At 41.6% G+C, this 24,666-nt stretch overlaps 1 protein-coding gene across 6 annotated transcripts in view; it reads right to left on the bottom strand.

Annotated features, from left to right (window-relative positions):
• Positions 1-22,525, bottom strand: part of EYA2 (EYA transcriptional coactivator and phosphatase 2) — an 89,750-nt gene extending 67,225 nt beyond the window's left edge. The window contains exon 1 of one of the 6 annotated variants that reach the window (XM_039699814.1): positions 22,441-22,525. Coding sequence is in view for 3 of the 6 variants with exons in the window: in XM_039699819.1 (XP_039555753.1) it covers positions 5,111-5,112 (2 nt within the window). In the remaining 3 variants the exon portion in view is untranslated. Of the gene's footprint in view, positions 1-5,110; positions 5,170-12,760; positions 12,841-21,802; positions 21,822-22,440 lie in introns of those variants that run through there. The other 5 variants (XM_039699815.1, XM_039699817.1, XM_039699819.1 and 2 more) reach the window with 5 other exon arrangements.
• Positions 22,526-24,666: the final 2,141 nt, after the last annotated feature.

The raw sequence follows: 24,666 nt of genomic DNA, 5'->3' as shown, positions 1-24,666 counted from the left end.
AGTATGCATTTGAGACTGCAGTGTATGGCATTTTTCTGGTTCCTGGTATACATTTGTATTTATTTTTTAAAGGGAAAAGGAGATAACATCAGAGAAGCAGAGGGATAAACAACATCCTTAGCTGTATGGAAACTTACATCTAATATGCATTTGAGACTGCAGTGTATGGCAAATATTGCTAATTGGGTTAGAATTCAAATGTCAATTGGTGAATTCAAGGGAAAAACAGTTGTGTGAATACCACAAGAATCTATTAGTAACTGAGAATATAAATGAAATTCTAGAAAGGCTGGCAAAATTACCCTTGGTTACACCAAAACTTTGGGTTCATGCCAAGAAAAGCTCTATGGTTTTTGACATGAGTACTCAGGTGGATGGAATTCCAGGGAACTTTACTCCAAAAAGAGGTTTCCCTGTGGCACCTCCTAACACCTCCACTCTTCCTGATGACCATGTGTTCTCCAGGACAGCTGAGATACTACAGACCTGGGAGGCAACTGAAAAACCTCCAGTGGATAACTCTGGTGAGGAATGACACTGAAGGTATCAGAAGCAGAAATCACTCCATATCCTGCCAATAGCAAGGCAAGTTGCTGAGAAGCTTTTCACTGTCATTTTGCTTAACAGTTTGTAAAGACTGATATTTTTAAAGACTGTTATCAAGGACAACACTGAGGTAATGTGAAAGCTGAGCCTGGCTGCTCCTCTCCACCTCCCATCCCCTTCTCCCTGCAGTTTATTTGGCAGAGAGGAGTTGCACAGAGTCTCATCCAACACTGCTACCCAAGTGTTCCTGAGCATGAATAATTTTCTAAGGATACAAATCTCCAAACAGCACGTTAGTCCTGCTGATGATTTATGAAATGTCAGAGATCATTCTCTCAGCAGTGATAAGCTCTTGGTTTTGCATGAAACCTCTTGCAATCTCTAAGGCCATTCTTGACTCTGCATCACTCCCAGACAGGGCAGGGGCAGAGCTGCAGCAAGGATTTCTGTAATGAACTGCAGGTTATGTATGCACACAAATAAAATAGAGGGTCAGGTTATGAATTCTTGCATACTTCCATATGTAAAAAGCTCAGAGTGTGCTTTGGAGCAGGGACAAGCCTCACTAGGCAAACACTCTGTTTGGGCTGTTCTCCTCCCAGGATGCAAGCACTCACCAGCAATTGCAAAATTAGGCAACGTTTCCTTTTCTCAACTGCTCAAAATATTGTCCTTGGCACCTCAATGGCCCAAGATACAAGAGCAGGGAATCCAAATACAGTCTCAGAAACTTCAGTAGTTTTTCACATTTCTCTGCCAGACCTTGCCTATGCTGCACAACCCACCTGAAACCCACAATACCCCAAGTTACTCAAATCCCACCATCCCCATGACCAGAAGACACTAGTGATACCCAACTGCCCTCAGCTATGATTTTATTTCTTTGATCAGACATACAAATTATGTTTTTCTTTTACAAGCAGCATTTGCAGTCAGCTTGTGTTTCCTTGTGCTCATTCTCCACATTTATGCAGACTGTAAGTTATTTTTACCTATGTGGAATAACCACAGATAGCTGAAAATATTTAAGATATGAGATCTTCACTATGACCAGCCAAGAATCCTACAGCTGCTCTTTTTGTTCTGACAAGTTAGCCCTTGCTTCACAAAAACACTTCAAAACTGGAACAGTCGGGGTTGATCGGACACTTTTTGGAATTTTTCCTGAATTTTAAGGGCTGGCATTGGCTACTAATTCCTGTATCAGTAGGCTACCACGAGACACCTCTGCTGAGTTCCATTTGTTTTCCTGTTGCTGCCTTCCCACAGGAATGCTGTGTTTCCAAAGGGTGCAGTTGCCTCTCTCCCCACTGCATTTACTTGTGCTGAGACAGAGCTGGGGCTCTATCCAGCTTTGCTGTCTCTAAAAGAAGACATTAATTTGTAGGCATTAATCAGCATGCCATCCCTCAGGGTGTGCATGCCCAGGGTTAGCCAGGGGGATTTTCCACTCATGGTGCCTCCAAAGTCAGATGTTTGCACCACCTTGCACACCACAAACTTGGGGTCCCTCCAGGCCTGCCCTGCATTTTTTCCCAGCACAGAAACAAGTCAGTCTGGTCAGGCTTCTATGCATAAACAAGAGATTTTTATTTGGCAAAAGACTTTTCAGTCCTGTTGCTATTCCTCGCGCACCTTTGTATACAACTCAGTAATGCCATGTATTTATCTGTCCTGTTCCAAGTGTGGAATCTTCTCTAAGGTTCTCAAGGTTATGACATTGCACTAAGACAACTTCACATCACCTCCAAGCTACTATTACAACCAGTGAGAGGTATAAAACCTGAATTTAGAATCTGGGTACAAAGAGAAGTAACAGGCACGAGCAAACAAGATTTGGGAATTCGTTATGAAATACAGACCTTTCATTCCTATAACTGGGGAAATCTGAACTGCATATACACTGCCCAAATATTGTTGTGACTTTCTTTTTATCATAAAAACTGATTAATGTATGGGCATTTAACATTAGGGCACTGTCAGTTATAAAACAAGACTTGTACATTTGACAGAAAAGCCATTTCAAACCTGCAGTTTGTTTTGTAAATCAGTGTAACTCTGGTTGCATTTAATAAACGTGAGAAAGAGAGAATTTTACATACACTTTTTGAAATGTACTTCTGTGCTCAGACAAGTCTCAGAGGTTTGGCTGTTTCAGCTCTACAGTTCTGCCCACAAACTGGTAAAACCATTCATTATTGCCACAAAAACCTCACAGGAACAATAAAACAAACAAACAAACAACCAACCAAAGAGCTCACAAAAACCTAAAATCAAAACAACCTATCTTCATCTGCATGCACAGTCTGACTGAAAAATACACGTGCAATCAAGCTACAATTAGCTCCTGACACTATGAGCAGCCTCTGATGTCAGAGATCACCTGCAGGGCAGGAGGCTTTTAAAACTAAACATTTCTTTTCACTCTGGGCTCTGTCTCGGTTCTCTGCTTGCAGCCCAACATGAATTGTAACTCCAGGCACAGAGGTGAGACTGTGGGACCAACACTGCTGCACTCCTGGAAGCAGAAATGTTTGAGCAAAGGTGAGGAGGTCGGAAAAGGGCAAAGTCCCAAGTAATTTTAAGTGGTTCAGCTAAGTAGGGAAGGCTAATGGGAAACCATTTTAATTTGTTACAGTCATCCCCAGCGAATAAAAGGACAACGTTTTTCTTCAGCAGCTTGATTACAAAGCAGTAAATCCCTCTGTGTATATAAAAGATCTATGAACACTATAGATCAAATGTCAAAAAAAGATTTGTACTTTGTGTTGGGAACAGTTTTAGATACTCAATCATTCTCATTTTTAAATACTTCCAACAATTATTCTCTCCCTGGAAGCAGACACATGTAAGTAATTCTGCCATTCTCATCTACAAAGACACAAAGTAGTGGCATTTTTGCAGCAAACATTTTTTGATCTTCTCTTTCCACAAACACCTAAGAAACATAGTTTTGAGCACAGAAGCACAATCTTTCCCTCTCTCCCAACAACACTGACTCTTGCTGGTAACAAAAATTGATGCTGCTTCAAGTACTGGCTACATCTCTACTTTACAGACCCCAGGCAGAAGCAAACATGGCACAGCTCAAGGTGACAATATTCCCCAGCAGCAGGAGTATCTTGGAGTAAGAATTATGCCAGAATAGGATTGTTCTCCAGTTGCTGACAGGGTTTTTGTGCATTGTATCAATTTCTTTTTCCCTGACAAACTGACAGTTCTGATAGACCCACAGGGCAGCAGACAACCTATTTCATGCTCTCATCTAAGATGGGATGGAAAAGCATTTAAAACAGTGACAGTTGTAGCTGTACAGCCACAGGTTAGTTTTCAAAAAGAGGAATTTTTTTTTGTTGGAAGCAGAATTTTTAGGCTTAGAAGTACAATGTTCAGCCATTAGAAATTATTAAGCTTTTCTAAAGATCTATAATTCAGAGGCAAACCCCAAATATTAAGTTTATTTCTCAACAAAATAGTGACCTGGTCATGGCAATTTGTTATCTCGTGCCACATTGGTTTTTTCTCTGATCATAAGAAATAAATACTCTGAAGCAAGAAGCATTTTAATTTCATCTACATTCACAGTGGGTCTTGGACCTCTACCTGCTGCTGTAATCAACAACCACCACCTGCTGAACCACAGAACTCTGTAATACACTCAGCACTGCATGCTAAATAGTTCTGCCCATTCAATTTTGTAGAAACCTTCCTGTACTGAGTTTGCCTTTTGATGAGGAACCTCAACCAGCCCTGCAACTGTGGAAAACCCTTGAGGTAAGAAATCCTGACAGCCCCCCAGGGACTGCTCAGGAGAGATGTGACACCCTGGCTCAGCACACACCTGCACCAGGACAAGGGGCCCTTACAGCAGCACGATCACATTACCAAGAGCTCAGCCATGGGGTGGCAAAGCTCCTTGACAGCTTTATTCACCTTTTCTTACTAAAGGACAAAATTCTGCTGCTGGCACCTCAAGTGCACAGTGTGTACCTGCTGCCTCAGACACTCACACCAACACTTCTCCCCTCCAGTGTCTTGAATGCTGTTTGTAGCACCCTCAACCAGGTTTTGGAGAGGTCAGCTCTGTCTTTAACAAACTTTTCTATACAGAGGCAAAGCTGTACATCACAGGCAGTGTAATTTTTAAAAGGCTGAATTTTAAAACTTTTAATCCATTTATTGTCAATAACAAATTTTACAGCAGTTTGGACGTGTGGATATTGACCCCTGGCCAAAGCAGGCTCTCGTGTTTGTGTTCTGTCTGCCCACAACACTGCCTGTCACTTCTATTGGCTAAAATGTTCTCTGGTGTGGTTTTGCAGAGTCCCTCCCTGCTGTGGGCTACACACCAGCAGTTGGGTTTCAGCTCATATATGGCTCCTTTGAGCTCATGGGGAGCAAGGGGAAGGAGTGAGAACAACAGGGGATGGGACCCAAAGCTAAATAAATCAATGCTGCTTTGATCCTTTGGGATGAGGATGCTGTAGAAAAACATGGTTATTAGAATTGTGATTTTATTGGTTAAAGAGTTGCTTATTGGCACTGTATTTCAGCATGAACTTACATGATGGTGCTAAGTACAAAGTGTTCATTCTGTTTGTGGCTATAAGAATTAATCTCTTCCATGTGCAGAGAGGGTGTGTGATAATTCAGCTGAGATTCCCGTTGGTAGTCCGGGCAAGCACTCACCAGCTGCAGGGCTTTCAACAATGCACAGCAACAGCTCCAAGAACAAATGATGTAACTAACACCCCTGTGAGTGCTGCCACGCAGGGCCACAGCAGCCTGCTCATTTCAGGGTCTTCATCCAAGTACGCTGTCAGAAACCTGAAAACCTGAAACTAAAAGGTGAGTTTCTCCCCAATCGTTCCAACACTTAACTCTGGACAGGATTCAACAGCTAATGGACACTGAATGAAATGGTATGGTTCTAATAGCTTGCAATTGCCTCAATCATAAGAAAAAGTCTGATCCTGATTATTAAAAATGAAAAACTAATTTGCAATGTTTATGTGGATGGCAGCTTTATATGCATGATAGAAATGCTCCAACTGCCTTTACAATCCAGCTGGAACAAAGTTTTCATTTTTCTTTTTCATGAAATTTCATTTATTATGAGCACTGTGTCTCAGTAAGGCAGCTGTTGGCAGCAAGATATGAAATTTAAGTTAAGCTGGTTAGTACCAAGAGCCAAGATATAATATGTTTTTGTCAGAGAGAAGTTTTCCCTGTATATATACAGTAATTAAAATAGTTTGTCAGCCAATCCCATCAAACCCCTGTTGAAGGAAGAGATAAAGCTATTTTAAAATATAATTTAGAAATTGCAACAAAAAAACTGGGATTGCTACAGCTCACTTCGGAGAGGTCTTAAGTAGGTAATGCACCAATTAATTCAGAAATTAAAGATACCTGGTTTTCATCACTGTCCTACTAATACAGTGTCAGATTTTGAGCAAGTAACTTCTGACAAGGTTCCAAATAGGAATTAAATAAGGATCAGTGTGTTACTATTATACACTGAGGATGTCTCACACAGCCTGCACCTGGAGGAAATTGTCCTGGGCTTCCTATGACTGGGGCAAGCACTTCTGTCATTCAATACATAACCATGATTTTCCTCCAGCTTCTCTGGTTGTTACAAAAGAAAGCAACAGTAAACTTCACATCTTCCTCTGAACCTCTTCTGGAACGTGTTTAAGATGCACATTTCAAAAATACCTACCTAAAACTGCCCTTGGGAAATAGGTGAATGAAGAGGACAGGACCTGGCACATGCTGTTGGAAGTTCAAGCCAGGTAAGGGTTGAAATTTTATAAATTAAGTGAATAAAAGAGAACATTAAAAAACCCACCTAAACTGAAGCATTAAGCTGATCAATCCTCAACAGCTACAATGACTACTTGCAAATTGGCTTCTTTCCCAAATTGTTGCCTGGAAGTTGTTATCAAGGGTAATTGCAAAACTCTATCATCACCTATCCTGGGATTTGATAAACTCCTAATGATTGCAAACATTCAGGGGTTTTACTACTGACCAAAGACACAACCTGTCCCTGGGCCAGCCACAACCTCCTGCAGTGACCAACAAACTCATCTTTGACTGTTTTTCTCCTGGATGAACTTGCTGATCCAGCCTGCAGCACACCAATGGCACCACTACTGAGGGGGAGACAGGAACACACAGCCAGGCTGAGCAGGACACAGCTCTCAGCCAGACAATCCAGTCTGGAACTGTGATGTATTTTTGTCATACATGGGATCTATCAACACTCTTGCTTCAGGAGGGCTCCACTGCCACCTAAGACAAGCCCAAATGACTCCCCTGTTCAGGTGACAGCTACCTGCACTTCCCCATGAACACAGGATAACAATTAAATACTCCAACACAGCTGAAGTTGGCACCACTTTTACTATTATAATGTTACCTCACAAACAAATTAGTTTAATGACTTTGAAGACTCTGCCCACACCACAGAATCCATAAATTATACTCATACACAGACGTTGAAGCAATTATTTTTTGATATCTACTTTAGGTATTTGCAGCACTTTAGGTGTTTACTTCTTGTCACGCTTACAGCTTGACAGCCATCTACTGCAGTTAAAAACAGAGCCAAAAAGTTCCACTAGAGAACTAGAAAATTAAATTGCATTTAGGGATGGGTGGGAGGTTGCTCACTGATGTTTAGTATCAGTGAACACACTGGTTGGCTTCAGGGTACTTGCAAGTATTTTTAAGCCAAAGAAAGCCTAGCAGGTTCTTTCCTCCAAGCAATTCTTTCTCTGAGGAGTTTTTTAAGGGACAATCATTGGGGTTTACTCTTCTGAGATTACATGCATTGTTAAAGACAACTGGATTGTATCTCTTTTGTACTGGAAAAAAATAAATCTGCTTTGTCAGTATCTAGAGGGTTAAAATCCTCAGATTAAAAATGCATTTAGTACATTCAAAAAGATGAGAGCTGGTGGCCATCACTCTACAAGTACTGCCTCCAAATATACACTCACAGATTTACAGCAATATAAAAATACATGGCTGGCAAGAAACTGAAATGAGAATAAAACACATATGAATCATGCACACAACTAATTAAACATGAAAATTATCTTCACAGTCACTTACCTTCACCATTGTAAGTTAACATTCAGCAGAAGAAATCTGAGAAGTGTATTTTAGACATATGCAATCTGGGAGTAATATTTCTTTTAAACTCATGTCAGGATAACACAGCTTCCTTTCCAAGCACTGATTATTTTGGGCTCTCCTAAGTGAAGCGAAAAATGCTTAAGACTGAACACAAGCCTTGGCTGACAGCACTTAAGTGAGCCTGGAAATCTTCAAATTTACCGTGCTGGGAACTGCTGTGTAACTTCTAGGCTTAGGCTTCAGGGCAAAGCATACCTATATTCCATCCACTCACAAGTCAGATTTTGGCAACTAAACTCTGACTTCCTTTTGCATAAGTAATGCACTAACATCTGAGCACCCGACTGTTCACTGTCAGGGGACCATGTGAAAAACACCCCAACAAATCACATCCCAGCTATTTCTTCTTTACTAACATTTAATTTGCAGAATCCAAATTGCACTTCCAAAAGTCACAAGGGTGTATCAACCTCTTCAGGCACTACAAAAATAAACACGACAAAATTTGGAGCTTGCTTTTCAGTGATGCTGAAAAACCTCTGTATGAAATAACTTCCACGAGCATATGCCAAGAGTAATTACAAAATTTTGAGTTCCAGAGACTACAACATTGCAGGTTCCATTCTGCTTCTTCTGGTAATGGTATTTGCATCAACGATGAGAGCATCCACTTGAGGAGAGACAGAGAGCATGGTGTTGGCACAACAAAACCCTGTCATTAAGGAGACATCTGGGCCATTAAGAGCAGTCTGCTGGGGAAGGCTGCACCTCGCTAGACTGGGTTTCAAACCAAGTTCTCCATGAGGTGTTGAGCAAAAGAGAACTGGCTGCAAGCAGGACAACACAGGCCTGGTGGGTTTTGTTTACTGTGCAGTTGAAGGACCACTAAATGATTAATGAAGGGCTGACAGCTTCTTTGGAGAGCAGCAGACAACATTTTGGGGCAAGACTTTGGCTTGTCAGGTTAAACACAAAAATGCTTACATAGAGCTCTCTCTCCTGAGCTCACTGCTCTTCAAATGACTTTTCTAACTTGCTTCCCAGGGCAAAAACATAAATGTAAGGCTATCTTGAGGAGAAAAAAGAAGCACAACAAAATGTTAGTTTGCCAGAGCATCTGGAACATTCATGTGTGATAACACTAGCAGCACACTTTCATTACCACCTTGTTAGCAGCTACAGGCAAATCTTCAGCAAGATCCCTCTCAAAGTAAACCTAATTCCAGTGAGAACAGCAGGATCATTTACCCTCCTCAGACAACCTCTGCCCTGCACTCTCCAGGCTCTTCCTGGGCACAGAGCTGCCATCACCATCAGGAATGGCAAGTGGCTCATGAGGAACTGAACATGCCTTCCTTTGGAGCATAAATAAGGTAAAAAATGCTGCCGTGCAAGCTTAAGGTTAATAGCTGAAAACCCCTGAAGCCCAACATATCAAGAAAGTTTTATGTGTTATTTAAGCCTTGGATGGATGATTAAAATCAAGAGGATGGCCATCATTTGTTGGCAAGACCATCTCATCTGTTTCTACACTTTAGATATGGATATTAATAGAATACAGGCACATCCCCCCAAACATTAAAGAAGATTTGGCCTCTGGAGAGGCAGGGAAGAGAAGTCCCCTACAGGAGCCTTTCCAGTCTTCAGAGCAGTTACAAATTTTCTGGCAACTTAAAATCAAAAAACACACTTAAGAAAACATATCTAGGAAATGTAAGATCCTGAACATGCAAAAAAACTGTCACTAGTTCAGGAATTCATGTAAAAGACAACACATTTCCCAGCCAGCACGTTACCATACAAGTACAACTACATTTTCAATCAAAATCAGTCCTTAAACATCGGTCAAGCACAAGCTCAGTTTTTGATGCAGGATCGCTTGTGCCCACAAGATGCCCCAGCAGCCTTTGTGCACCAACTCAGAGACTTCTGGAGAGGTGGATCTGATTTTAACACTCAGGTCTCTTACCTCAGGTGGGAGGCAGGACAAGCAAAGCTGGCTGACTTTCTGTCACCATTCCCTGCTCTAAACCTGGCAGGAATTCCTACTGGATGGGATGTGCCACCACTGCACAGCCTGATGTGAGATTAAAAAGTGCTGATTTTGTCAGGCTCTACCAGGTGTCTGCAGCAGGCACTGCTGGGGGCTGCAGGGAAGGGTGAGGTCTGTCCTGAGCTGCTTCCATCCAGCTCCACAGCAGGACCTGTCTGAGGCTGGTGGCACCTCTGGCAAAAGGCAAATCCAGCACGACAGGAAAGAAAAATGTGACAGAAACAGCCACAGGTCCTGGAGAAAACAGGAGCTGGTTCTCCTGACAGGGGGAACTGTAGCCTGCACAGCCACACTGGAGCAAGGGAGAAGGGTGAGGAAGGAGTGGTGAAAAGGAAATGCACAGTCTGGCTGCAGGCTCTCACTCCCCAGCCCCTGGGTGAGCCACAGGAACTGGGAATGTGGGAGCCAAGCTGAGCCTGGCAAAGGAGGTGGGCAGGACTGTTTGAGTTCTTGCCTTTGTTTCTCACCATTGATGCTACTGTAATTGGCAATAAATTAACATTCCCCAAGCTGAGTCTGTTCTGCCTGTGACGGGAAATAGTGAGTGATCTCCCCGTCTTTATCTTGACCCATGAGCTTTTTTTTCATATTTTCTCCCCTGACCTGTTGAGGATGGGGAGCAGGTGAGGAGCTGGGTGGATACCTGGGCATCATCAACCCAGCACACATGCAAGAGTGTTTCTTACCTCAGTGCTCTGACTGAAGAATACACTAGAACTGGACGAAATGTAGCAAATCACATAAATTTCCTTTCCAATAATCTCCTTCTGACAGAACATAAAATCTTCCATTTCTCCAACTAACCATAGAACAGCTGAGATTAAATCTTCCTAGTGAGAAACAGAACTGTGTTACCATGGCCTGGAGTCTGCAGGACATGCCAGGGCTCCCCCTGTGACATAAACACCTCCACCACAAAGTTGTTGGGCAGGTTGTTTCCAACATTCATGGAAATGTTGGAAACAACATTTTTTGTGTTGTTTGGTGCAGTACTCACTTCTCCTTCCCAAATCTCTAACACCACTGGAGTCCTAACACTAATCACTGCTTCTGTCACAGACATCTACTGCTGCAAACACTCTTCCTGAGCAATTTTTTGATTTGGACTAAACCAGAAAGCCCTCAAAAAGCAAGAATGCTGCTGCTGCAGGGTCAGCAGCTTGCTTCTTAAGGGAGAGAGACTGAAATCCTTACTTCACTCTCCCCTGGGACTGCGTTGGCTCATGCTCTCCCTCACTCCAAGCTGTTGGAAACGGCAGCACTGGAAGGACAAGAGCGGAGTTAAAATTTTGTTACTGCAGCAAAAGGCAAAGTGAGGACACCACACCAGCCTCTGAACACTGGAGTAACGTTCAGTTGGGAAAAATGACTTGTCAAAACACTGATGTGGCAGAAACACCGCGCTCTCTGCTGAAAGCTTCGAGCTGCAGATATTCCCCAGCAGCTTTTTCACCCAAGCCTTGGATTCAATTCATTTAACACCGCGATAAAGAATAAAAGCCATCAGTAAGCAGAGTGTGGCTTTTCTTTTTTAGCACTCCAGTTCCTCCTCCAGCAATCAGCAGGCTGCAGTAGGTGAAGCAGGCTGGGTATCGCTGCATCCTCCTCGGAGTCCTGTCCGCTGACTTCCCTCCCCAAACTTGTCCTCATGAATTCCACTGAAGCCTGCAGGTAAAATCCTTCCCCAGGCATTTTGCCCTGATTGATAGCTTTAGGGCCTTCCTTCACACGACTTCGGCTGCTTTCCAGACCTTTATTTTTATTTCTTTTTGTAACTGTCTCCAACGGGAAGTTGCACTCGGTTTTTTCACTGTACGTTTCTCTTAGAACTGACATCTCAGCATTGTAATGAAGGAACCCCTGGGTATTAGTGACAAATTAGTCACCAGCTAAAGAATATTTTCTTTTCATTTCTATACCAGGTGGAAGATATTAAAATCTCGAGAGGAATTTCACCTGCTCTGCTACAATAAATCATCACACAATTTTCTTTTAAAGTGACTTAATTTTACTGCCTCTAAAACCTCATCACCATTAAAATAGTCTTCTGAACTTGGTCAGGGAGACTTTATAGTAAATAGTATGTATTTAATTATACTTTGAAAATTAGTGTGATTTCACTTTAATACTTTAAATGGTGTTTTTAAAATATGGAATTATTCCTTTCTGAGAAGAAAACCATAGGTAGAAATTAACAGAAAAATATTTTCTCTTGTTTAGTTCTCTAATAAGGAACAGTATTAAAAAAATCTCCAGAAGACCCCACACAGTCTGCAAACAAAAGGAGAAATATTGCACTCACTATTCTTTGTTGAAGAACTTGTAAAGTAGCAGCCAAAAGAGAGGGGGGAAAAAGGTAAAAACACTTCGGTAGATTACTGAAGCCACAGGCCACTGAAATACGGCAAAATATTCAGTGAAGGCAGAGATTTACCTTTTTTTTTTTTTGTCCCCATAGAAGGCTAGTACTATTTTAGTAGTAACATATTATTAAAAAGTTGATTCTCAAAATGTTAACTTTACAACCACGCAGATTTTGTGTCATTACAGTGGGGTTTTCCACTTCTTAAGACAGATACATTTATAATCAAATTTATAATCAAAGCTAAATATGACACAAGTGGCTTACAGCTTTGGATTCAATGGCTTCATATATATTTATGTGCTTTTAATGAACAATTAATTTTTCAAATTATAATAGGTCCATTAAGTAAGCCAGCAGCAAAGGAGTTAATTTTACAACAGAAAGTAACACCAAGACTGAAATTTAAGAGTCCTGCCCCACCAGCAAAAGGAGGGCAGAAGCGTGTCTATCAATAAATACAGCACACTAAGTCTACATCCAATTGTTTCTTCCTCTATTTGCCAAGAAAAGAGAAGAGCAGAAGATCAATTAAAAAGCAGAAATGTAAAACCAAAGCGTTAAACACTACGAGATATTTAAGACCCCCCAGTGTTTCTTACAAGTGCAGAGCATCACTCCCCCGGGGGAGTTCCAGCTCCAATAATTACCTTCTGTCTGCTCACAGAGTTCAAGTTCAAAACAATATTCATTTTCCACTTCCCGTCCTAAACCGGGGCACAACGCTTCTGTGCATCACTCAGCAACCACCCTGCTCCACCACAGACACGGTTAAACCACTGCTGTGATTGAATAACCCTGATTTGTGGCAGGGGGCTGGGGCAAGGAGAAGCCCTGGGCTTTAAGAGGGAAAGCATCAAGCGCCAACATCAACACCTCTGACTTTGAGCAGCAGCATCCTTAATTACACTCAATTAGAAACCAAGCATTTGCCTCCACACCCCACCCCTAATTTGCAGGGGGGCATAAGTGGTGTTTCAGAACTAATCTAGCTAGAAGGTTTTGCTGCATCTCAAATATTTTACAGCAGACTCACTTGGCTTCCTCGGCCCCCTCCCCATCTAGTTCTCCTCCCCAAATGATATTCATCTGCTGCAGTGAAGAGGAAGGATGGCTGCCAAACAAACAATATAAAATCATATATAACAGGCAGAACACGCCTTCCTTCAAACCACAACTTAAGAGTTTTCAGGTGAAGAGACACTGAAGAGGGAAAGACAGCAAAAATTTGTGAAAGTGGTTATACAAAACAATCTTACATTGCCTTGTGCAGGGTTACACACATTTACAGCATTGCTGAATGATTATGTATTTCTGGTCAGAGACCTAAGCTGGCCTCTTATTCAGAGAGAAATGAATTTTATTGAAAACAAGATTTCTCTAACGTACATATTTACACAACAGGCCACTAAGGCTACACAGAATAAGGATCTCATCATTTTATTTCAATAAATAAAAAGAAAAATTGTGTCTCCCCTATCTTCCAGCTGCACACCTAATTCTACCAACACACTTAGGAGTACCAGGTCAGAGGTGTGACACCACAAAAGGGCTGTGGTACCTCCCTCTCTCCACCCAATTCAGATTTATCAACTTTTTAAACTGATGCTGGAAACTTTGCTGATTTGCAAATAGGAGCATGGACAGCACAGAAAGATGTTGATTCCCACTCTAGTTTTTGAAAGGCTCAGGCACTGAAGAAGTCAGATGGACTTGCATTGGCAGCAGTTACGATGGGATTTAAAAAAAAAATGCACTTTTGCAACAAGTACAGAAGGTTTAAAAGTGTTCCCACTCAATAAGGAATTACTCACTTACTTGAGTGAAATGATTGGGAACTGCAGTGTGAGCACGACTGGATCTAATACATTTATGCATAGTTGAACACAAGGAAGGAGAAAATTTATGTATTTTGCTACAAGCATTAAGGCTGGCTTACTCCTAACTATCTCAGTGAAGAGGAGTAGTATCAACACAGCACTTATCAAATGTAAGCTAGCAAAAAACATGGGTTTATAAATTCAAAAATAAAGTCAGCCTACAAAAGAAGAATAAAAAGGAAAATTTGGATACAGTGAAAATAACATTCACATGTTTTACTTTAAAAAGTGTCATCTTTCAGAAAAAAATGGTGCTTTTTAGTTTGTTAAGGGGTGGAAAAAAATCTCTCTTTTTCAAATAAAAGTATTGCTCAATTCTAGACAAGATTTTGTCTTGTTTCACCCACAGTAGTGGGGAAAAATAATAAATTTACATAGCTTACAAAAATGAAGTACACACTGTCAACATTTACTGAGGATAAAGTATTTTGTAAATACATTTTGACTTGTCTTAGAAACAAAGAATTGTCAGATAGTTGCAATTAAACTCTACGGATGGTAACTGAGCACAGAAGAGCAGTCGCAAGGGGAATCAAAATTAGTGATACAGATCTATATTCAAAACTGATCAAAGTTCTTTCCAAAGTAGCTGTAGGACAATTACACAGCAAACAGCCAAATCAAATGTGTCATCAAAAGACACGCTTTGCAATAGATGGAAAACTTGTCTCTAAGACAGCTGATGAGGCTCTCTGCGTGGTGCACAGACAGAGCTGTAAATAACTGGGGCCCCCAGACTGCTTTGCTTACTCAACCTATTTAAAAAACAAAAACATTTCAGATGCCTGCCCCACTTTCCCCTCACTGTTTCTTGTGGGTGCCTGAGTAATCCTAGAGGCATGTCCAGTTTTTAAGGCATTTGCTGAATTTAAGGAACATTCCCCACGTCCCTGTCTTTGGAAGTCCTGCTCTGGTTGAGTTTCTCTGTGAAGTCCGTTCTTGCCAGCACAGACAGAGGCACCAACTCTCCATGGGTTGACCAGTTACTATTTGGACTGACTAGTATTAATTAGTTTCCTTTATTTAGGATTATTTTTTAAATTTAGCTGGGCTGCTTTCCTTCTCAAAACCAGGAATGGCAAAGAACAATTTCCTCACGACAAGACCGAACGTCTAGAGTTAGGTGTTCAAGCCAACAGCACTAACTTACCCATTTTCTCAAACCTCTCTGCACATCTAAGGGACAATTAAAACTGGAACTACTTTGATCATTGCAACCCATAGATGTAGAAGCCCACAGGCAGGAGCAGGCAGCAGAGAGAAATCCTGTTTGCAGAGAGGGATGGCTCTGGTCGAGCTTGAAATCTGTAATGCTGGTTTATGTAAAAACATTCCTGAAGAAGTCTATTATAGTTAAAATAATTCAAGACTTCCATTTCCCTGAATTATTAAGTGGTGTTGCAGCAAAGGCAAGCTGAGGTTCCACTATGCATCAATTTCCTCTCCAAAAAGCAGAGGGGAGATGAATGACACCAACATTTCATGCAGCACTCACACAAAGACATGGACGTGAAGAAATCTCAGGTTTGTAACCAAATACTTTAAACCTTCATTTCCTTAACAGAAAACCAGCTGGGAATAAGTTAGAAGTGGGCTATCATCAAGGAAGTTTCTAACATCTGAACAACAAACTTCAGTTCCACCAGTCTCTGTGCATCAATAACAAATCCTTCACCTGCTTTTCAAATTGCTACGGCCCAAATCATATCCAGGCTCTCACAGCCTCGAGCCCATTTTCACTCTTCGTATTCAAACCTGGCAACAACAACAAAAAAACCCCCAGCAGTCTTGCAAATAACAAAATCCCACACCCCAACAAAACACGCACCCTGCTTCTACTAAATAAATGTCAGTCAACAAATAGGCATGAATTTCACAATGGCTGAGGTCATTCCCTTTAAGTCATTACGGTTTGTGGGTGAGTTTTCCTGGTGGTTTTAACATTGGTTTCTGTGATTGCAGCTATGCTTATTTATGCATTTAAGGCGTATGATCTAATACACTTAGGTTTAACTACTTCATTCTTTTGACATTCTTTCCAAATTATAAAAAGGATTCTTGGTGTTTTCACTGCCTTGGTAAAGCAACAAAATTGCTGTCCACATAATTTCTTAAAAATACAGAACAGAGTAAGTACTTGTTGAAAATAATTCAAAGGAAAAAAACCTTACCCCAGACATTCCCTCCTCCAAGATAACACTTTTGCTCTCTCTCTCTCTCCCTCTCCCCCCTTCTGAGGGAACATGCTATTTTTTTAGAAATAGATGTTTTGCTGGCTTTTTAAAAACAATATCCAGGCCTTAAGAGTGATTCAGCTACAACTTATAATCAACACAGTAGTCCAGCTTATTTTTTTAAGCCTTTCTATTTTTACTGTTATGCGCTTAAAAAACTGCACATTTGCGGTATGCTTCAGTCACATTGCATCTTCCACAGCACTTTGAATTCTACAATAATGCTCATTTTATTCAACGCTTTTTGGTTATTATCTACCAGGGATCTCTGCGTGATAAAAATCAAAGAAGGCAATTTTCTACCTTTTTCTAATGGAAATTTAAATTATCTTCTTCCTCCAAGGCACAAAAAGCCCCCAACATCCAAATGAAGATGGAGAAATTCACCGACTTGTAGGAAACATTTAGAAACATTTTCAAGAAGCTGAAATGAAAATTAAAATTGTGCAGGGAGATGGGCGTGCACATCTCTCCCCCAACACTGTGTGCAGTGCATGGCTATTACCTTATTTACAGAAGTCACGGTAAAACATTTTAATTGACCTTTTTAAACTTGAGGCCATGGGTAATTCTGTATTTCTGGAGTCCCTGATATGGTTTTATACGTTCAAGCATGTTTCTAATCAGCAGTAGAAAAGGTGGAGAACCCCCCACAAGCTCTGTGGAGAGAAAAGGGCCCCATCCTGTGCTGCCCCAGCAGAGGAGCTGCCACCTCTTGCAGCTCACCAGGTACAGCTGTCCTGAGTGCAGCTCTGACCCAGCCAGGCCAACAAAAAACTATTCACTGGCACACAAAACACTCTCAATTTCTCAAGCCATCATCCCCCCAAATCTGTAAAATCCCCCCCATCACAGCCACACACTCTGTGGGCACCACAGCAACCTCCCAGGCTCCTCTGTCCCCTCCATCTCCATCCTTTCCAAGCTGCTTTTTCTAACCGACCCCCAACTACAACAATCCCCAAAAATTCCAACAAACCTTGAAATTCCCCATAAACCTTACCAGAGCCCTGCAGCAGACTCCTGGCTTTGCACAGAGCCTCTGCAGCTCAGCACCAGGGGAATACCTCAGCACGGCACGAAGGAAGCGCTTTCCGGGCACAGCGGAGGTGACAAACACCATGAGAGCAAAGCCAAGATGCCATCTCCACTTCAGGCAAACAACCTCTCCTGACCTCTGGCAGCTCCCACACACTATTAAACAAAAAGTATTCTCTCCATGTTAATGAACCATGTACAATCTAACAGATAACGCTGATGTTAAATAAACATGTTTGTATGTGACTCCTAATGCCAGGACTTAGGCAGCTGCAGACAAATAATTTTAAATGGGAAGGATTATGCCCGTGTAGTCTTTCTCATCTCATTTTACACATCTTTGAAATAATTAAAATACATAATTAAAGCACAAGCAGAAAGACTGAGTGAAAAGAGGTTTGACTATTTTTAATTAAATATTTACTCTGTGACACACTCACTGGAACCATCTCTGCAGTGAACATTATTTTGGATCCAATTTTCCTCTCACACCTCTTGCAGCAGTAAATCAAGATCAACTGAACAGCCTGACAAAGAAGGGAGCTGGATCGGGTTTTGAATGCTCCAATAAAAGAATATTTTTCATGGGACTTAAATCCTTATTCCAGTTTTCTCCTCTCTCCTGCTTCAAACCTTGGGTAGCACCAAATCTACCTGCAAATGGCAGCACCTCCAGGCCCCAAATGACCCAACCAAGAGGAGCAATTATTTGCATCCTAATTGAAGGGCTTATCCTCACCTGATTAAAACAAGGTGTTTGTTAAACATCATTACTTGAGTTAAGATCTGCAAATAAAGATGAAGTATTGTTTTAAGAATTTGACTGCCATGACACAATTGTTTTCTGATGGGATCTCTTAATCAACAGTCCCAACAAGGATTTTCAGCAGAAAAGGAAGGGAAAGAGATTTGACAAGTTCTCCCTATTCATATCAAAGTGAGCAAAATGCCAAAAGGTTTGAGTACTTACATTTTTTTTCATAGACATATTAAAAAAAAAATCTTGTATTTTTTACTAAATTAAGCCACCAAAAAGAAGGATGTATTTAAGCCTGAATGGCTTTACTTTTATATATACTATTGTTTGTAACTCTGAATATATTTTTTGTTCCTAACTATTTTTCTGTCATGTGCAGTACAATGTGAAATTTAATGAGAATAACCTGATTGTTAATCCAGGACACTCCTCCATGCACTAACGAAATATACATTGCTACTGCTGTGAAAAATACACAGGTACAAGGAAACTAACTATACACTGGGAACGGCAGGGTGAGATTTCCTTCCTTACATGGTCTACCAAATGACTCCTCCACTTCCAGGCTACATTTAAAATTTTCATATTAAAACCGTAGTGTTCCACGGCTTATGAAAAGGATTTGAATTTGCAACTTCATTTAACAGTTTGTCCCAAATAAGTTACCACAGCCAGGCAAAATTAACTCAAAAATATTTTCTTAGCATTCAAAGAGCTTATGCTAGTTTTCACAGATTTATAAAAGCATTTTTCACTGCATAAGCAATCTTAACAATCATTTCCACAGATTAGATCTAACAACCTGTGAATTTATTGCAGAAGGAATTTACTGCAAGGAATAATTAGTCTTCAGCATTGCTCATGCTTGTTCTCCGGCTGAAGACACCTTAAGAGCATCTGGTTACTGCAAAATTTGGCACAGAAGAAACAAATCTTACTGAAGAGAATTATAGCCGATTTCAGAATAGCTGTTGTACTACTACACATCATAAATAACAGTTGGGAAGACAGCAGAAAATTAGTAACGTCTCTAATTGTTTTCTTTGTCAGCAGAGTGTACATACACACTGACACACAAACACAGCCACGCAGAATTCAGCCCGACGCCTCGCAGGCTTGAAGTTAAACATGCAACTAATATTTGCAGGATTAATAGCTAAATTATTAAATTTTCAGAGGGAAAAAAAAAGAGAAAAGAGTGTACATACACACTGACACACAAACACAGCCACGCAGAATTCAGCCCGACGCCTCGCAGGCTTGAAGTTAAACATGCAACTAATATTTGCAGGATTAATGGCTAAATTATTAAATTTTCAGAGGAAAAAAAAGAGAAAATCATATTAACCAGGTACGCATAACAACACAGCAACACATAAGACTCTTTAAGTGATATTCTGAGATCAAGTTCTTTGTGTGAATACCTGAGTTTAATTCCTTCTTATAATTCAAGGCATATCCGCACACACCGTGGAGTTGAATACGGGGCTTATTGTTGGAGGGGGAGTTATCAACAACATTTTTATTTCTCCCTAATGAAGCTTTTCTAATGGAACCTAAGGCTGCCAATGTTGTGAGGTATTTGAAACAGGAACCTGATTCAAAAATTTCAACCAAATAATGGTGATAAGATTAGCGAGTCATGGGAATGGAGTCTCCACGTACTATTTTAAAAGAAAATGAGCTGAGGGGAGTGGGCTAAGCAAAGTAAAGCAAAACAAACTGATGAGCGTAAAACCAAAAGTATACACCACTTGTTATTTAGCCAAATGTTTTGACCTGTTGGTGGGTGAGTAGAAGAGGCACAAGAATTACATGGACAATTTGATTCTCCAGCTACACAATTCAATTTTACACCATAATTTTTTTTTTTTTAAATTAAGAGTTTTAAGTTAGAACAATTAAGTCAAGTTATCAGCTGCTGTACCATTTCAAGTAAATTCTCAAAACATGCTTAAAAAGTTTCTGGAAAGTCTCCAAAGCTAGGAGCATTGATTATTTTCAAGGCATTTGTACCGCAAGTCTTTCCTACTTGCTTGTGTTACATCTCAGGCCACATGATGCCTTCAATTTCAAAGCAGAAATAAAAATTCAGCTTTATTAAGGAATGGAAACAGTTTCCCCACATAAAAAAAGGATGATGAGAAAAAATGTATCCTGTCTGAAGCAACAAGTAACAAAACAATGCAATGCTAAATGTATGAAACTATCCAAGAAGCATTACTTTAGACACAGAATTACTAGTTTAAATGTATGCCATCTTTTGTGGACCAGATTGCCCTAATAGCCACAGATGTGGACTAGCATGAAGAAGTTTAGACATGCTTTCTCAATAAACTGGGGGAGAAGAAGGGGAGGGACCCTTCCACGGATGGCATTGCGGAGAGAAGAAATTCTCAGTAAATTAATGAAGTCCACAAGAGAGACAAAACAATAAACCATTCCTGCCACTGCTTTTAACAGCGCTCAGGGATGTGTGAATTTGATATTGCGCTGAACAAAATTTCTGTTAATATTTGATGCAGACCAATAAACTGTTTATTGGTTCACTACAAGTATTTTAGCAATCACAACTTTATACAACAGAATATATCATTATTTGAATTGTCTGAACAACAGTAGCTGTATACCATGAACAATTTCCTTTAGAGGCCATTCACAGGGCTCAAGCACAATTTAACACTCAGAAAAGTTTACTTAAACTGCATAAATCACATACAAGTTTTCCTCACAGAAGCAGCCGCGGGAAAGTGCAGCGGCTCATTTTATTTAAACGCACGCTCCAGCTATTAAAATCACTAATAACCGGGGCTCGCTTGACGCCAAAACCGACCCGCACGCTGCGCAGCAATTAGCTCCCCGTGCTAATTCTGGGTCGCGGCTCCGTACGCAGGACCCGCCGCTGCCCCGGAGCCGCTCCGCGCCCGCGCTCCGCCGCAGCCGCCCCCGACGGGCTCCNGTCGCGGAGCTGCCCGCGCCCCCGGGCCGCAGGGAGCGCGGAGCCGCCGCTCCCGGGCGCGGGCCGGGCAGCGCTCTCAGCGGCGGTCCGTACGCGCCGGGCGCGCTTGCTCCCGCCCGTGGCTATGGTTTTATGTCGGTGCTATCAGCTTTGATCGAGCTGCAAGTCTTTGAAATACATTTTTTCCCGTAGAACTTGGACCCTTGAACACCATGTGAATACCACCTTGTCTGTAACCTCTGTTTCTATGAAAACAGTCACTTTAACTGCAGCCCTTGTGTTACGGGTCTCTAGTCACAATTTTTAAATATCAATTTAAAAGGAAGGGCTTTTGTTGATACCTAGTTTGTCTTAACACACAGTGCCACAGAGCCATGGGTTCTGCAGACCTGCAGACACAGGATCACTCACACAAGGCACCCTTCTGCACTCAGGGCATCACACGGCTCCTGGCTCCCCAGAGGGTGAAAGCCTGCCCATAGTTCCCATCACCTCAAGTGACACAGAATGGATTTGTGGCTGTACAGAGGTGCTGTCCCATCTCTCATGCCAGCACAAAAACAGGGGCAGTGCCCCTTGTGCTCCTGCCTGATGTGCTGCACTCCTCCATCAGGCACCTCATCTTCTTGTTTGCACATCCTCTAAGAAAGTGGCAGGAGGCACCTTCAGATGGTTTATGCTGGGAAGATGGGGCTGGGACATCCCACTGCACACCCCTTCCCTGAATCCCCTTGTGCTGTACAACCCACAAACTGCTTCCCCTTGCCCATGCTGGCCTCGTCCCTGCTCAGGTACCAGACAGTTTCCCCCTTCCACTGGCATACCTGCTTGCTGGGGATGCAGCCTGGCCACAGCAGCATTGGAGTGTTTCATTTCCACACCCTGCTCTTCCTCCTTATTTCCCCTCCTCACCAGTCTGGGACAGACTGCATTCCTCCAGTTCTGTCTCTCCAGCACTGGGGAGGCATCAGGGAGACCTGCAATTCCTTGTACTGACGGCTTTTATTACACCTAGCCCTTTCCTCAGGAAGGAGATATCCCATGAACCGCAGTGGAAAAGCCAAAGGAGCACAAAGGGTGTTGAGTTCAGGGTTTGAACAAGCTGCAGCCCACTCATGGATTTAACTCAAAATTTTGACAATGGAACAAAAACATCATTGCAACGAGACAGCTGTTTTTACTATCAAAATCTCTCAGATCAGTTTGACTGCAAAGTGTGTTCCTACAATCCAAAGGAGACAAAGCTCCCAGCATCAGTTTGGAGCTGGCAGGCTTCCTAGCATGAGCTACCTCCCGCCAGCCTAGAAAAACCAAAGCTCTTTCAGTTGTTATTCCCCATCAGTTCTCGGCACTAACCCCCTGATTTCCCCATGGATTATCTGCAGTTCTGAGTTTACACTGCTCTCACATTAAACTCTGAGCAAGCATTGGTTGGGGGGGGCTTCCTTGCTGCCTTTCTCACCTGTAATTGGGGTTCTGGTGAGGAGTCTCTGAAGTACAAGAAAGTCCTTGGATCCATCTTGAAAAGAAATCTTTTCCTTCCTCAACCTGCCGTGCCCAAAAGCCTGATTGCCACATTAGCTCCTTTTGAAGCTGGTTTTAACAAGTAAATTCATATCTAAAAATGCCTTGTTTGCAAAATTCTCCCGACTCCTGATTTCACAACATATTTGAATATATGCTTAGTTTTATGCATGTGAATAGGCCTACAACAATCAATACAATTATTTACCTAAGTGCTTAAAGTCAGGCAGGTATTTAAGAATTAGTATTGTTTGTGGTAATGCCACAGCAAGCCAGGCAGGGACCAGGACCTCATTGTTTGTTCAGCAACCTGCACACAAAAAGACACTCCTTGTCCCTTTCAGTATAAGTAATTTTTGTAAGTTGTGAGTAACTTGTGAATCAGTGCCAAAACCACCTTTCTTGAGCTGGTGAGTAAACATTATTTGTCTACTCTAATATCCTTCTTATTTACCGAAAACATTGTATGCAATATTTAGAAAAGTAATAAAGGCACAGTGGGGAAGGGGTGGGAAAAGAGGAAGATAAAGGATATTTTTTCAATTAGGTATTTTAAGTATTTTCATCATTGTTAGGATCCAGGAACATACCTGTAGATCTTAAAAGCCCTTTAGAAAGGCAAGGGAATAGTATGGCTTCTGCCCCATCAGTGGGGCTGTGGGTGGGTGTGCATGGGTCAGACAGCTGCAAGGTGAGGGACAAGGAGCCAGTCCTTGTAGTTGGCTTGATGAAAGTCTCAAATTTCATCAGGCTGGGGCATCATCCGCCATACAATGCCAGGGATTTCTCAGACCAGTGGAATTTGTTTTGGTCATAAACCAAGGAAGGTTTAGAAGGTGGTTACTCTGTGCTCACTCCCACATGTCTTAAAGATTAAATGGAAATGGTGCAGAAAGCTCCACATAGTCACCAAATGGAAATGCTCCTAACCATTGGGCTGGGTGCCAGTGTCCTGCACAGATTTAAGAGATAATGGTCCTCCTTGGCACCTGAGCAGGCAGACAACACCCTGTCCTTAGGGAGCATGGGGAGCTGTCTTCTGCCAGACCTGGGTTATCCCATAGTGTGGGAGAGCCACACCTCAGCCTCTCTGAGGAGAAGGTGAAGAGGTAGATCCCAAATTTTAGTTACTATGGAAATTTCCCGTGAAGAAATACTACCAGCTTCTACTGTTGACCTTGTTGTCAAAATGAAGAGAACTACATCAGTACAAACAACTGGTTCTGCTTTTAAAAACAATAAATTAGCCAGTACTGAACTTCATCACGGTCCTTCACATTAAAATGTGATGTCCCCCTCTGTCACAAACCAAGGTGAGAAGTCCTTGAAAAGGATGCTGAGGATTTATTGGGGTACTGAATATGGTTAACCCTGAGCATAGAAACACCCCGAGTCAGAAATTGCTTTACAAAGTGTAAGAATTTAAAAATAATGCATTTTGGGCTCTTCCTAATTGTTCTCTGGTCCTTGGGTTCATGTTTTCAATTTCTGTTTGCAACCACAATGCTGAGTAACTTAGTTGTCTTCTAAAATTAAAACTGAGAATCTCACATTTTCATGTTTTCACATGATGCCAGAGCTCAGGCTTTGTGGGGAAAAAAAAAAAACAAAAACAAACCCCAAACACCCCAACCCTCACATTTTAGAAGACTTTCAACAAAATTGCGAAAGTTGGCAATCATAATATTTCCTAACACAGTATTTTGTGGATTCCAGTGAAATTTCATTCTCAAGGCTAATGGTTGCTTTTTCTCTGGTAAATGTCCTGAATTGCTGCTGCTGTTATTGTTAGAACACTGTTAATTTATGCAGTAATTTAAAAACAGAGGAGAGGTACTCTGTCCTCAAGTAATTAGAGGATAAATAACATAATCTAGAGACTATTTTAAATTTCTTTGCTGTACAGCTAAACAGAATTATGTAAAAATGTCCTATTTCACATATTAGTGCTCAGGCCTGCAAGACACCAAGGGTCTGATTCTGGAAATACTTTAAATAAATTTAATTTGAATGCCACCACACTGCCCCCAGTGCAATAAAGCATTTCATATGGGATTGTGCCATCCGAGGGGGCTTAACTGTGCTGTACTTGGTTGCATTTTTGGTGCCAAAACGCTCTGCTCCATGTAGGATGAATTCTTCTGTGGATAACAAGAGCTGTATC

This window comes from Passer montanus, unplaced genomic scaffold (genome assembly GCF_014805655.1).
Source record: "Passer montanus isolate IOZ18808 unplaced genomic scaffold, ASM1480565v1 scaffold139, whole genome shotgun sequence".
In the NCBI taxonomy this organism is placed as follows: domain Eukaryota; kingdom Metazoa; phylum Chordata; class Aves; order Passeriformes; family Passeridae; genus Passer; species Passer montanus.
Note: the sequence above shows the minus strand (reverse complement) of the source record. Positions and strands in the feature narration are given on the sequence as shown.